This window comes from Myxocyprinus asiaticus, chromosome 30 (assembly GCF_019703515.2).
Source record: "Myxocyprinus asiaticus isolate MX2 ecotype Aquarium Trade chromosome 30, UBuf_Myxa_2, whole genome shotgun sequence".
In the NCBI taxonomy this organism is placed as follows: domain Eukaryota; kingdom Metazoa; phylum Chordata; class Actinopteri; order Cypriniformes; family Catostomidae; genus Myxocyprinus; species Myxocyprinus asiaticus.
The window spans coordinates 2,736,794-2,748,895 of NC_059373.1; the positions used below are offsets into that span (position 1 = coordinate 2,736,794).

The 12,102-nt window shown below is 37.2% G+C and overlaps 1 protein-coding gene across 2 annotated transcripts in view; it reads left to right on the forward strand.

The window, feature by feature from the left end:
- The window catches only part of LOC127420660 (DENN domain-containing protein 3-like), a 44,842-nt gene that overhangs the window by 19,373 nt on the left and 13,367 nt on the right, over positions 1-12,102 (forward strand). For both annotated transcript variants that reach the window (XR_007893845.1, XM_051663083.1), the window contains exons 11-18: positions 86-182; positions 276-379; positions 3,713-3,894; positions 5,258-5,788; positions 8,096-8,355; positions 9,327-9,497; positions 9,819-9,948; positions 11,107-11,214. Coding sequence is in view for 1 of the 2 variants with exons in the window: in XM_051663083.1 (XP_051519043.1) it covers positions 86-182; positions 276-379; positions 3,713-3,894; positions 5,258-5,788; positions 8,096-8,355; positions 9,327-9,497; positions 9,819-9,948; positions 11,107-11,214 (1,583 nt within the window). In the remaining variant the exon portion in view is untranslated. The remainder of the gene's footprint in view (positions 1-85; positions 183-275; positions 380-3,712; positions 3,895-5,257; positions 5,789-8,095; positions 8,356-9,326; positions 9,498-9,818; positions 9,949-11,106; positions 11,215-12,102) is intronic.

The following is a 12,102-nucleotide window of genomic DNA, read 5'->3' on the forward strand; positions in this document are numbered from 1 at the left end:
TTGTCTGCATACAATGATGGTGTTTTTATTCTATTTGATTGATATTAAATATAAATGCTCATAATTTGTCTTTTTTTTCCTCTAGTGAAGTGTGTGAATTCCTGAATTATGAGCATCGTGTTTTTAACAGCGAGGAATTCCTCCGATCGAGAGAGGCGAACAATCATGCGTTTTACAAGAAGGTAAAATATTAAAGGACTCGGCTGCAGTTTTACACTCAACATGAACTTCTGTAACTTATGCACCTGTATGTGTATTTGTGTGTGTGTTTGTAGGTTTTAGACACTCATATATTCCACTCATTTCTACGGGATCGTTTGAACAGAAAAAATGACGCCTTCAATCGTATGGAGCTAAACAACCGCTCAGAGACTCGCAGGTAAATAAACGCTTACAAAAGTGAACTCTGTACATCATTCTCTCTCTTTCAGTTTCAGTTCAAATATGCATTATTGACTTGAAAAATTATTGCACATTCACATTGCTGAAGCATTTGCAGATTAGCGGCATACGAGTTAAATTGAGAAAAGAAAAGGCAAAATATACAGAGTTTATTTTCTGATTCTTGTCTAGTTTTCATGAAATCTTTTTCCTTTGGACACTACTTGTGTGAATTTTATTGATTTAATTTTTAACCTTATGTCTATGAACCGCATTAGTGACATGCTGTCTTTTACCATCAGCAGTCATTTGACAGTGCAATCTGGGGGGGCGGCTCCAGCTGCTGACTCTGAGCTTCACACCTGGTCTTGTGTTTTTAATAATCCATTTTCAAGTTTGTTTTATGTTTATGTTTTGCGTGGGTGATTGGGCGACTCTGCGCCTTGAATCATGGATTTTACGGGATTTTGGATAGTATTGTGTGTACTAACTGGAGTCAGTTGGAGGTGTACCAGTGGATGTATTTTAAGGCCTACCTTCAAACTCAGTGCCTCTTTGCTTGACATCATGGGAAAATCAAAAGAAATCAGCCAAGACCTCAGAAAGAAAATGTGGACCTCCACAAGTCTGGTTCATCCTTGGGAGCAATTTCCAAATGCCTGAAGGTACCACGTTCATCTGTACAAACAATATTACACAAGTATAAACACCATAGGACCACGCAGTCATCATATCGCTCAGGAAGGCGATGCATTCTGTCTCCTAGAGATGAACGTAGTTTGGTGTGAAAAGTGCAAATCAATCCCAGAACAACAGCAAAGGATCTTGTTAAGATGATGGAGGAAACAGGTAGACAAGTATCTATATCCACAGTAAAACGAGTCCTATATCTACATAACCTGAAAGGCTGCACAGCAAGGAAGAAGCCACTGCTCCAAAACCACCATAAAAAAGCCAGACTACAGTTTGCAAGTGCACATGGGGACAAAGATCTTACTTTTTGGAGAAATTTCTTCTGGTCTGATGAAACAAAAATTTAACTTTGTGGCCATAATGACCATTGTTATGTTTGGAGGAAAAAGGATGAGGCTTGCAAGTCTAAGAACACCATCCCTACCGTGAAGCATGGGGGTGGCAGCATCATGTTGTGGGGGTGCTTTGCTGCAGGAGGGACTGGTGCACTTCACAAAATAGATGGCATTGTGAGGAAGGAAAATTATGTGGATATATTGAAGCAACATCTCAAGACATCAGCCATGAAGTTAAAGCTCAGTCACAAATGGGTCTTCCAAATGGACAATGACCCCAAGCATACTTCCAAAATTTTGGCAAAATGGCTAAAGGACAACAAAATCAAAGTATTGGAGTGCCCATCACAAAGCCCTGACCTGAAAAACTGAAAAAGTGTGTGTGAGCAAGGAGGCCTACAAACCTGACTCAGTTACACCAGTTCTGTCTGGAGGAATGGGCCAAAATTCTAGCAACTTATTGTGAGAAGCTTGTGGAAGGATACCCAAAACATTTGACCCAAGTTAAACAATTTAAGACATCCGCCATCCATCTGCCACAGAATGAGCCAAAAGAAAACTTTACGTGCATAATAAGTATTGACTTGCATGTACAAATATTTATTGTACAAGTTCTCAAATTGAAATCTACAAGCTCTTGAGTTTTGCGACACTTTTACCTTTCATCAGCTATTCAGTAGGGAATGCGCGTTACTGGTCTGTGTACAGACAGTCCGTGGACAAGTGTAGCCAAATAAGGTCAATTTCCTTCAGAGTGCGCACTCACGAGACACAACACACTGTAAAAGACAAGACTGAATCCAGCTTCTTAATCACCAGTTTCTTATTCAGTACATGGATTTTGGTGCTTCGCCACTACACAACTCAATAACTGGCAAGTGAAATCTTAATATTTACTCTCCATTTGGTAAATAACAGACATATATTAGTCGCATAGCTTGAAATTTAGTCGCAAGTGCGAGTGATTTACTCACTTTGTAGAGGGCTGATTATTCTGACATATGTACCGGTGTTGTGCCGAGATTGGTGACCTAATGAAATCTGTGACTTGAGGACGCTGTTGAGTAAGTTTTCGTGTGAGAACTCGTCCGGCGCTCATGCTCGGTGAGCGTCACTGCGCTTTGACAAGTGAAGCAAGAAACGGGCACGTTGAGGGGGCGGGGCTGTTTAATGTGAACAGATTTCTTAAAGACACATGCTATGACAAGCAATCCATATACCATTGTGTGTTTTACTTTTAATATTTTTGTTCTTAATTACTAGTATTATTCCTTTTTTTTTATTGTTTATTTGTGCACGAAATACATATATTTGTAATATTTATATTATTGTCTTTGTTTCTATTCACCACGCTTACTCTGGTGATATATCCCCTCACTGTCCCCTACATGGTGCATGAAAAGTAGGTACAGTAATGCTGACAGTGGAATATTAATTAGGGCCCCAGCACTGAAAGTGTGGAGGGCCTATTGTTGTTCTTAGGATTGTTGTTGTTGTTGTTGTTTGTTATTATTATTATTAGGGCCCAAGAACTGAAAGTGTGGAGGACCTATTGTTCTTCTAAGGATTATTATTGTTATAATTATTATTCTTTTGGGGTACTTAACATGCGTGAAAACTCTTGAAATTTTGCACGCACATCAGAGTCATCGACCGGGGGGGATCTGTAGCACTTCCTTGAAAATGAGCATGTAAGGGGGACTCTGTAGCACCCCCATTTTCACCTAGTCACCAAAATTGGTACACTTTCATAATTATAGTCATTAGCTCCACCCAACAGGATGTCGGCCATTTTGGATTCAATAATACTCCTCCTCTGTCACCACATTTAGACAACATTATGCCAAGACATTGAAGATGCTAAATTGCGAACAGATTTTGATATATCGAATGGTGTTGCCATGACGAGGCATTAAATTAATTGCAAAAAATGGGAAACAGGAAGTGTCTCATTTATTTTCTGTGTGCAGTGCGTAATTTAGATCAAAATTGAGATGTATGTTTAGTCTTGGGGGCTAATCACATGTACTTGACTATTGTGGGTCACGGTCATAGCGCCACCACCTGGCTGCAGGAAGTGTGGCTCTTACAGCAGACTTCAGAATTGTTTAGAATAATGCCAAATGCATGTGTCAACCTTGCATTGTTTTCCAAAAGCCACCGGGTGGAAATGGACCAGTTGTGCTTGGGTCCGTCATCGCCGCTTGCAGCAATATTTTATATTGATATTAGAGGCTGACTGACTGTGTGATGGGACTCTTGAGTTCTTTACAAGTTCAAATGTGTTTCGCTCATGTCTTTAGGTTGCGGGCCATGACAGAGTCTCCACGCAGACCCACTGTTGAGGAGACGAACCGCAAATTCTCCAGACCAGAGACCGGTCTGAACAAGAGACTGGGGATGAGTATGCCTAACCTGGCCGACAGCAGATTATTAACCGTACCAGTCCGATACACATCAATGAGCACAATGCTTTCACAGTGCGGTAAGGGAAACTCACAGATGCTAATTAACATTTTAAAATCACATGCCACGTATTTTAGGATGCCCAAATGCTTAATATGGCATAGAGAGTAAATGCTTAGTAAAGTTTAAAAAAAAAAAACCATCATAAACTGGCATTCACATTTAACTTCTGTAGTGTGTCCTTTACTTTTTATAGCTTGTTTTTCAATACATTTTTAATAATATATGTAATTTTAAAAAATAATGTATTTTTAAATAAATAAAACTGTTGTAATGCAAGGGGACCATTTCAAACTAAAAAGAATAAAATATTTGAAATGGAAGTGTATTAAATAAACATGAAACGTTTAGTTTTTAATCAATTTGTTCAGAGTGGCATCGTAAAATGTACACACATTTTCACCGCAAGTTTCACGTCAAATGAAAAAACATGAACTGGCATTTGCATTTACCTCGTGTATCGCATTCTTTTCCAATCTTTTTCCATTATCTACAGTATGTAAAATTAAATAAATATTTTTATTAAAATTATTTCTTGTTTTAATATTTTATGTTTATTATATATATATAAATATGAATAAAATAAAATAAATATGAATTAAATAAAAATAAATGGGTGACCATTTCAAACTCCATACATGAGAATGACATTTTATATATTAATTTAATGCATTTATTTATCTATTCATCTATTTATTTATTTATTTTAAATCTAGTGTATTAAATAGAAATAGAAAGTTGAGTTTTTAATAAATTCGTTTAGTATTTCACAGTCAAAAGTATGTACATTTTAATAATGTTTCATGTTAAGTTAAAAGCCATGAACTGGCATTTGCATTTAACTTTTGTATCGCATCCATTACCAGTCTTTCCTTTTTATAGCTTAAATTACAATGCCTTTTCATTTATCTACAGTATATAAAATTAAATAAATATTTTTTTATTAAAATTATTTCTTATTACATTTTATTTGTTTATTATTTAAATAAATACAGATCAAGTAAGTAAAAATAAAAACAAATTAAATAAATAGAAAGAAATGGATGACCCTTTTGAACTCCATATATTAACTTTTATTTATTTTAAATAAAATATATTAAATATAAGTTTAGTTTTGAATCCATTTCTTTAGTGTTCCATGGTCAAAAGTGCAAACATTTTCATGCGGAGTTCATTTAAGAATTTTTTTGTAAATCCTGATGTGTGTAGGGAAAATGTTGTACACACTCTTTAATGACCGTATTGAGCGTATGCAACGTTTATACATCAGGCCACAGACATTTTTAAGTAAGTAAATAAGATACATTTTTGAGTTTATGTTGTCTGTTAGGGTGTGAACAAAGTCATAGTAATGTCACATGTCATCATTTTGTTTTCGGCAGCTTTGTGGAGTCCCTCAAGGCCAATCAAAACCTTTAAACTCCCAGACTTCCCTCCTCCGCTGGCCTACCACTATGTTCAGAATTACTACACTGATCTCATTAATCAGTTGAGCAGAACAATCTCCATGGTAAACCCAGACGACTCCGCCCTCCTGGCACGTTACTATTACTTACGAGGACAGGTGAACTACGTTGCCGGGAGACTCGTGGATGCCCTTGGAGATTTCCAGAGCTTGTATAAGACAGACATGGACATATTCCCTGCCAAGCTGGTGAATACTCTAGTTGAGTCTCTGCCAGCAGAGGAAAGAAAGTCAGCAGAGCGACGCACAGAGTTAAAACGTCTGATCAGCTGCTTGAAAAGAGACAATGAACGTGAGCGGTCGCGACCGCTGGACGGCGATACGGTGAAGAGATTCAAACTGCCCAAGAAACACTTGCACATGGATGACTTTGTGCGGCACATTCAGGAGTCGGGCATTGTCAAGGACCTGAGCACCATCCAGAGACTGTTTGAAGCACTTACTGTGGGTGGGTATATATACGGACCAATCAGCAAAAAGCTATCGCATGATTGAACCAAAGCTAAGGAGCAAACTAATTGGCTAGGGAATCATTAAAATAAGACAACGTTCCCTGCAATCTAAATATCCTGAAGTCAATTAACAGCACCCTTTATCCAAATTCCTCTTGCTGAAATTTATTCTGCTGCAATAAATAAAGCTGGTTCTTAGAGTTCATTCATGACATCATATTGTTGGCCAACCAGGACTGCAAATTCATCATGGGATTTTAGTCATGTGTTTGATTTATAAATAAAATAAGGTCTGTAGTTAACATTTAGAAATCGTAGTGCACATGCATTGAACGCATCCCTACGGGCTCTCAAATTATATACTTTTAAAGAACGAATGCTCAACTGTATGAGAGATGGAACGGCATGTGGAAATACAAAGTATACCCTAGCCTTAATCCAGACAGCTGTATTTAGTTTGGTGGATAATTATTTGGCTATAAACTGTTAAGGCTGTTTTTCAAGGGATGCAACTGTTTTGGACAATAACCAATATGATGGCCGATATTATAATAGATCAACTCTGTCTTGTTTTGTTTTACCTGGCATAGATAAATAGTATGCTGTTAGAATTTTAAACAATAAGCCCTCATGTGATCTGCTTCCAATATCGGCCTAATCAAACCGATACCAATAATGTACAATATGCTATAATTGGCCGTGCTTGACTGTGCATGAATCTGAACGGCACGTGGACAAACAAAATATTCCCTAGCCTTAAACTGAACAGCTCTATTTACTCTGGTGGATAATTGGTTACTGACCTCACCTATTAACGTATGTAAACTGTTGGGGCTGTTTTTAGGGATGAAACGATATGGTCATTTTGGCCGATAACCGATATTATGGCCGATATTACTATAAATCTACTCTGTCTTGTTTTGTTTTTGCTGGCATAGATAAATATTATGCTGTTAGAATTTTAAACAATAAGCCCTCATATTATCTGCTTCCAATATCGGTCTAATCAAACCGATACCGATAATATAAAAAATGCTATTATTAGCTGAGCTTAAATGTGTGTGAGACAGAATGGCATGTGGACAAAGGATACCCTTGCCTTATACTGAACAGCTGTATTTAGTCTGGTGGTTATTTGGTTGACTGTCCTCGTCTATTAATGTGTATATAAACTTTTGAGGCTGTTTTTTAGGGATTAAACGATATAGACGTTTTGGCCAATAACCGATATTACAGCAGATATTATTAATCTGCTGTGTCTTTTTTTTTGTTTTTTGTTTACCTGGCATAGACAAAAAGTGTAATGCTAGAATTTAAAACAATAAACCCAGATATTATGCCTCCAATATCGGTATAATCGAACCGATACCAAAATGCTCATGCTAGCCATTACCGATATGATCACAGATATATCATGCATTTCTAGTGTTGACTTTTTCTACTTACACATCATAAAAAAAGTGTGGTAAAAATGGCTTTGGTTTGCCAGGTGCGGAGGACTCATCCCAGTTTTTTACCTTGAGGTGGATGGTAAGCGCAGTCTGCATGTCCACTGTGCCATCAAATCTAATGCATGCATAGCACTGCACACACACGTGACTTCATATGTACATGTGCAGGAATGCGTGAAAACAGCTGCTGCCCTCTACTCAGAAATGGTCTTCGAAATCACTTTCAGACCATTAGAGTTTCAATATCTAACCCTGTTTGTTTTTAAATTTCTGCTGCCCATACTCAACTGCACCTAGTGATGGTTAATCATTTTCTGTCTGTTAAAAGGCCTCTTGCGTTTACCATTTTGTGACATGGCACAGTTCCTGGACAGTATAAGTACAGTAGTTTGTGTTTGTCATGTCTATCGAATGCCTGAGATGGATTTCGTAATAGTATGTGGCATGGCAGTGTGTGTTGTAATCATTCTTCTGTTTAAAAATATCTGAAGAGTGCAAGCCACAACTGTGTGGTTAACGTTCAAGTTTGAAGATCTCATTTCTTGTTTTTACTAGTGATATTAATATATTGTGTGCGATTTGAGACATTTACAACCTTTTCTTGAGAATCGACTACATTTGATTTATTCCTCACAGCCATGACGTTTTTAAAAGAACACGCTTGTCTCAAATGTCATGGGATTTACAATAATATTGGAGCAAATGTGTCTCAAAACGCCATTTAATTGGCTGGAATTGGAACTAGTTTCCTCACAATTTAAAATTTAAGTCTTCATATAGTCTTTACTGAACTATTTTCCAAACAATGCACCATAATGATCTGGACAAGTTTGAAATATGTTCTCCTCACAGGTCAGCAGAAGCAGGTAGATCCAGACATCTTCCGGTTCTTCTACAACTTTTGGAAGGAGACGGAAGTGGCGGCTCAGGACGTGGACTTACCGGCCATCGTGCTGGAACACCTGGAAACCAACGAGTGTGTGTACAAGCTCTCGTCTTCGGTGAAGACCAGTCATGGTGTGGGAAAGATCGCCATGACCCAGCGCAGACTCTTTCTGCTGACAGAGGGGCGGCCGGGTTACGCCGAGATCACAAAGTTCAGAGATATTGAGGTTAGAACCACGTACACCTAACCACTGAAGCAAACAAACACTGCTTGATTGTTATTATTTACGTTTTATTTCACTGTTCTGTTTAGATACTTGACACTCAACACTCATCTCACGAGCCTCGTGGTTTTTTTAAGACAGTGTTGCACCTCAAAGTCTCACTTTCTCCTGCAACAGCCGTCTTGGTTCTGAATTATTTTTCGCATTCATTTCTTCCATAAGCATTTCATTAAATCTTTAATAAAAGAGTTGTAAGCCATGACCCAAGCCAGCCAACTTCGAGGTGAATCATGGCATTACAAACTTTGATTTGAAGCAAAAAACATTTGAAAAATTCAATCAAAAAGTTGCAAGACTGTGTACTTAACGTCTTTAATGAGGGAATAGACTACAATCCAATGAAGCATTGTGAATGACGTAATCAAATTTATGGAACAATGGAAAAATAGTACGTTGTCATGGCAACAAAGAAGTAAAATTGGGTAGCCCAGCGAGTATTGACATTGACTATCACCCCTGGAATCGCGAGTTCGAATCCAGGGTGTGCTGAGTGACTCCAGTCAGGTCTCCTAAGCAACCAAATTGGCCCGGTTGCTAGGGAGGGTAGAGTCACATGGGGTAACCTCCTCGTGGTCACGATTAGTGGTTCTCGCTCTCAATGGGGCTCACTCGCTCTCGCTCACATGCTGCGAGTCTCCGCGGTGTCATGCACAACGAGTCACGTGATAAGATGCGCGGATTGACGGTCTCGAAAGCGGAGGCAACTGAGACTTTTCCTCCGCCACCCGGATTGAGGTGAGTAACCGCGTCATCACGAGGACCTACTAAGTAGTGGGAATTGGCCATTCCAAATTGGGAGAAAAGGGAGGGGGGAAAAAAACATTGAAAAAATATGAAGCTTTTGATTTAAAGTTGTTAAGTCTGAGTGCTGACCAACCAATCAGAATTGCCTCTTATGTACTGTTACAATGTAGGAAGTGAAGATTTCTTCTGCTCCATTCCTCCTCCTGAGGATCCCATCGCTGAAGATCAAGACATCCCTCAGGAAGGAGTCGTTCGAGGCCAATCTGAAGTCAGAGTGTGATCTGTGGCACCTGATGATCAAAGAGATGTGGGCGGGGAGGAAGATGGCTGATGAACATAAGGTTTGATCTTTGTGTCTTAAATTAATTTCAACCCAATTCATGTCCCAAATGAACCTCTAGAGATTGAAAGTTGGTCAATTTGTGGTTTGAAATAGACCCCACCAGACTGAGTTCAGATAGTTTCGATGTGAGATCACAGTTTGATGCAGTGGTGTTGGGTTTTCGGTGTGGTCGTTCTCACTTTCTCAAATTCCTGTTCATCAGACGTCTCCTGAAAGCTCCAGACCGTAATAGCTCTTGGCTTGAGGGTTGAGGGGTAATCTTTCCTCTTATGAGCTCTGTGGAATGATGTAAACATATGGTGTGATATCTCTTGTGTAGGACCCTCAGTTCATGGAGCAAGCCCTGACCAATGCTCTACTGATGGACGCTGTGGTCGGCAGTCTGCAGACACAGAAAGCCATCTATGCTGCTTCAAAACTAGCCTACTTTGACAAGATGAAATTTGAGGGTGTGTATAGCAATCAATAAGTGTGGAAATTTAACGCCACAACCTCTGAAAGATCACCTCAGAAATAAATACTACAGTTAATACTGTAGCTAAATCTTTTAGTGAAAAAAAAACACGCCTAATTAGAAATGATCACAAGTTTGTTAATGCTAGAAGTCCATTATGTTTTATTTACATCTAAAATAGGATTTTTTTTATTCTAGTTCTGTTTTTCTCTTTTTCCCCGCTAATTATTTCATTTACATCTAGAATAGGAAAATGTTATTTATTTTATATTAGTTCATTTTTCGATCACTGTTTTTAGTTCCGTATTGTTTTATTTATTTTTATTTTTTGCTAATTATTATATTTACATCTAAAATATGGAATTAATTTTAGTTTTTGGATACCTGTTTTTTTTTGTTATGTTTAGTTTTTGTTTATTTTGTGCTAATTATTTTATTTACAGTGCATCTAAAATAGGAAAATTGTATTTATTTTATTTTAGTGCATTTTTTTGATCACTGTGTTTTTTAATATTTTATTTACATCTAAAATAGGGAATTGCTTTTAGTTATTTTTTTAATTCCATTTGGTTTTTAATTTTATTTTGCGATTTTAATTTTTACTTGCATCTAAAATTGAAAAAAAAAAAATTTAGTTTTTTTTAATTTATTTTTTTTATTATCTTTTGTCTACATCTAAAATAGGAACATTTTATTTATTTTATTGTAGTTCATTTTTTATCACCGTTTTTAGTTCCGTTTCATTTTTGTTTATTTTGCGACAATTATTTACATCGAAAAAAGGGATTTATTTGTTTTTTATCACTCTTTTTAGGTCTCTTTGGTTTTGCGCAAATAATTTTATTGACATCTAAAATTGGAAAATGTTATTTATTTTTTGTTTTTAATTTTTCGATCATTGTTTTTAGTTCCATTTCGTGTTTCATTTATTTTGCACTAATTATTTTATTTCTGTCTTTGTCACTACAGAACTGGTGCAATAGTATAGCTGATAGTCTCAACACATTTTATGGACAAAAACAAAAAGTTGTAAAATATGCAATGTAAAGCTTGCTAATGGTAGTGCGTGTGAAATTTCTATTATTTAGTGTCTGTCTCAGTTGACGTTGTCTTTTGTCATGTTTATTCTAATATTGTTTTGGGTTTGTCACAGTACCCATGATGGTTCCTAAAACTACATCTGAGACCCTGAAGCACAAGATCAACCCCTCTCTGGATCTGACGTCACCTCAAGCGGTGGATGTTCTTCTCTACATGCCCGGTATGCTGTTTTGCTAACTTCCGCCATTTTGTTACTTCAACCACATGCCAAATGGAAAAACAATGAACATGCAGAGCGTGCTCTCTGATTGGCTGGTAGAAAAAAAAGAAGGAAAAAAACCCACGTTAAAAATCAATCTCAGCTAGTTGCCTAGTTTTAGATGGTCTCCCAGGCTGGTCTGTTTGTTGATTGTAGAGGAGTTTTGAGCACTTTACAGCCGATCAGTCTGGAAGACCAGCTAAAACATGCTTATCCAGCTGAGCACCAGCTTGGGCAGGCTGAGAGACCAGCTTAAACCAGCTAAGACCAGCCAACCAGGTGTGTGGTTTTTTTCAGCATGGTTTTTAGAGTCTAGGGCAGAATAGCAGAACCAAATGAAACTGTTACAATGTCAAATCAGGTATATATGTTTACTGTGTTAAACATATTTAATTAATCTCAGAAGATGATGCTTTAACTTTGGTGGTCCTTCTTCTAAGGAGGATCAAATCTGCCTAACTTAAAAATAAATAAATAAAATTGATTACTATGCTTGAAGTAGAAAGATATACCCCCTTCATTATCATACTGTCAAAGAAATTAATAAATAAATGTGAAAATAAATCAATAAAATAATGCATAAATAAGGAAATAAAAGTATAAATACTCATTTATGTCATATTTGAAAATGTATTTAGGCTACCTTTGTCCTCCATATTCTTCAAGCACAACATTGATGGTTATTATTTATAAAAGTGATTATTTAGTACATATTTTGTGCTTATTCAGATACTGCCGAGACAAATTTAGGCTCATAATAAAGTGAGTTTCTAGCAGCACCGGGTCACCCTGTTAAACCAGTTTCACCTGGAATTGCCACAGATTTCTCACTTGTGTGTGGAGATTCAA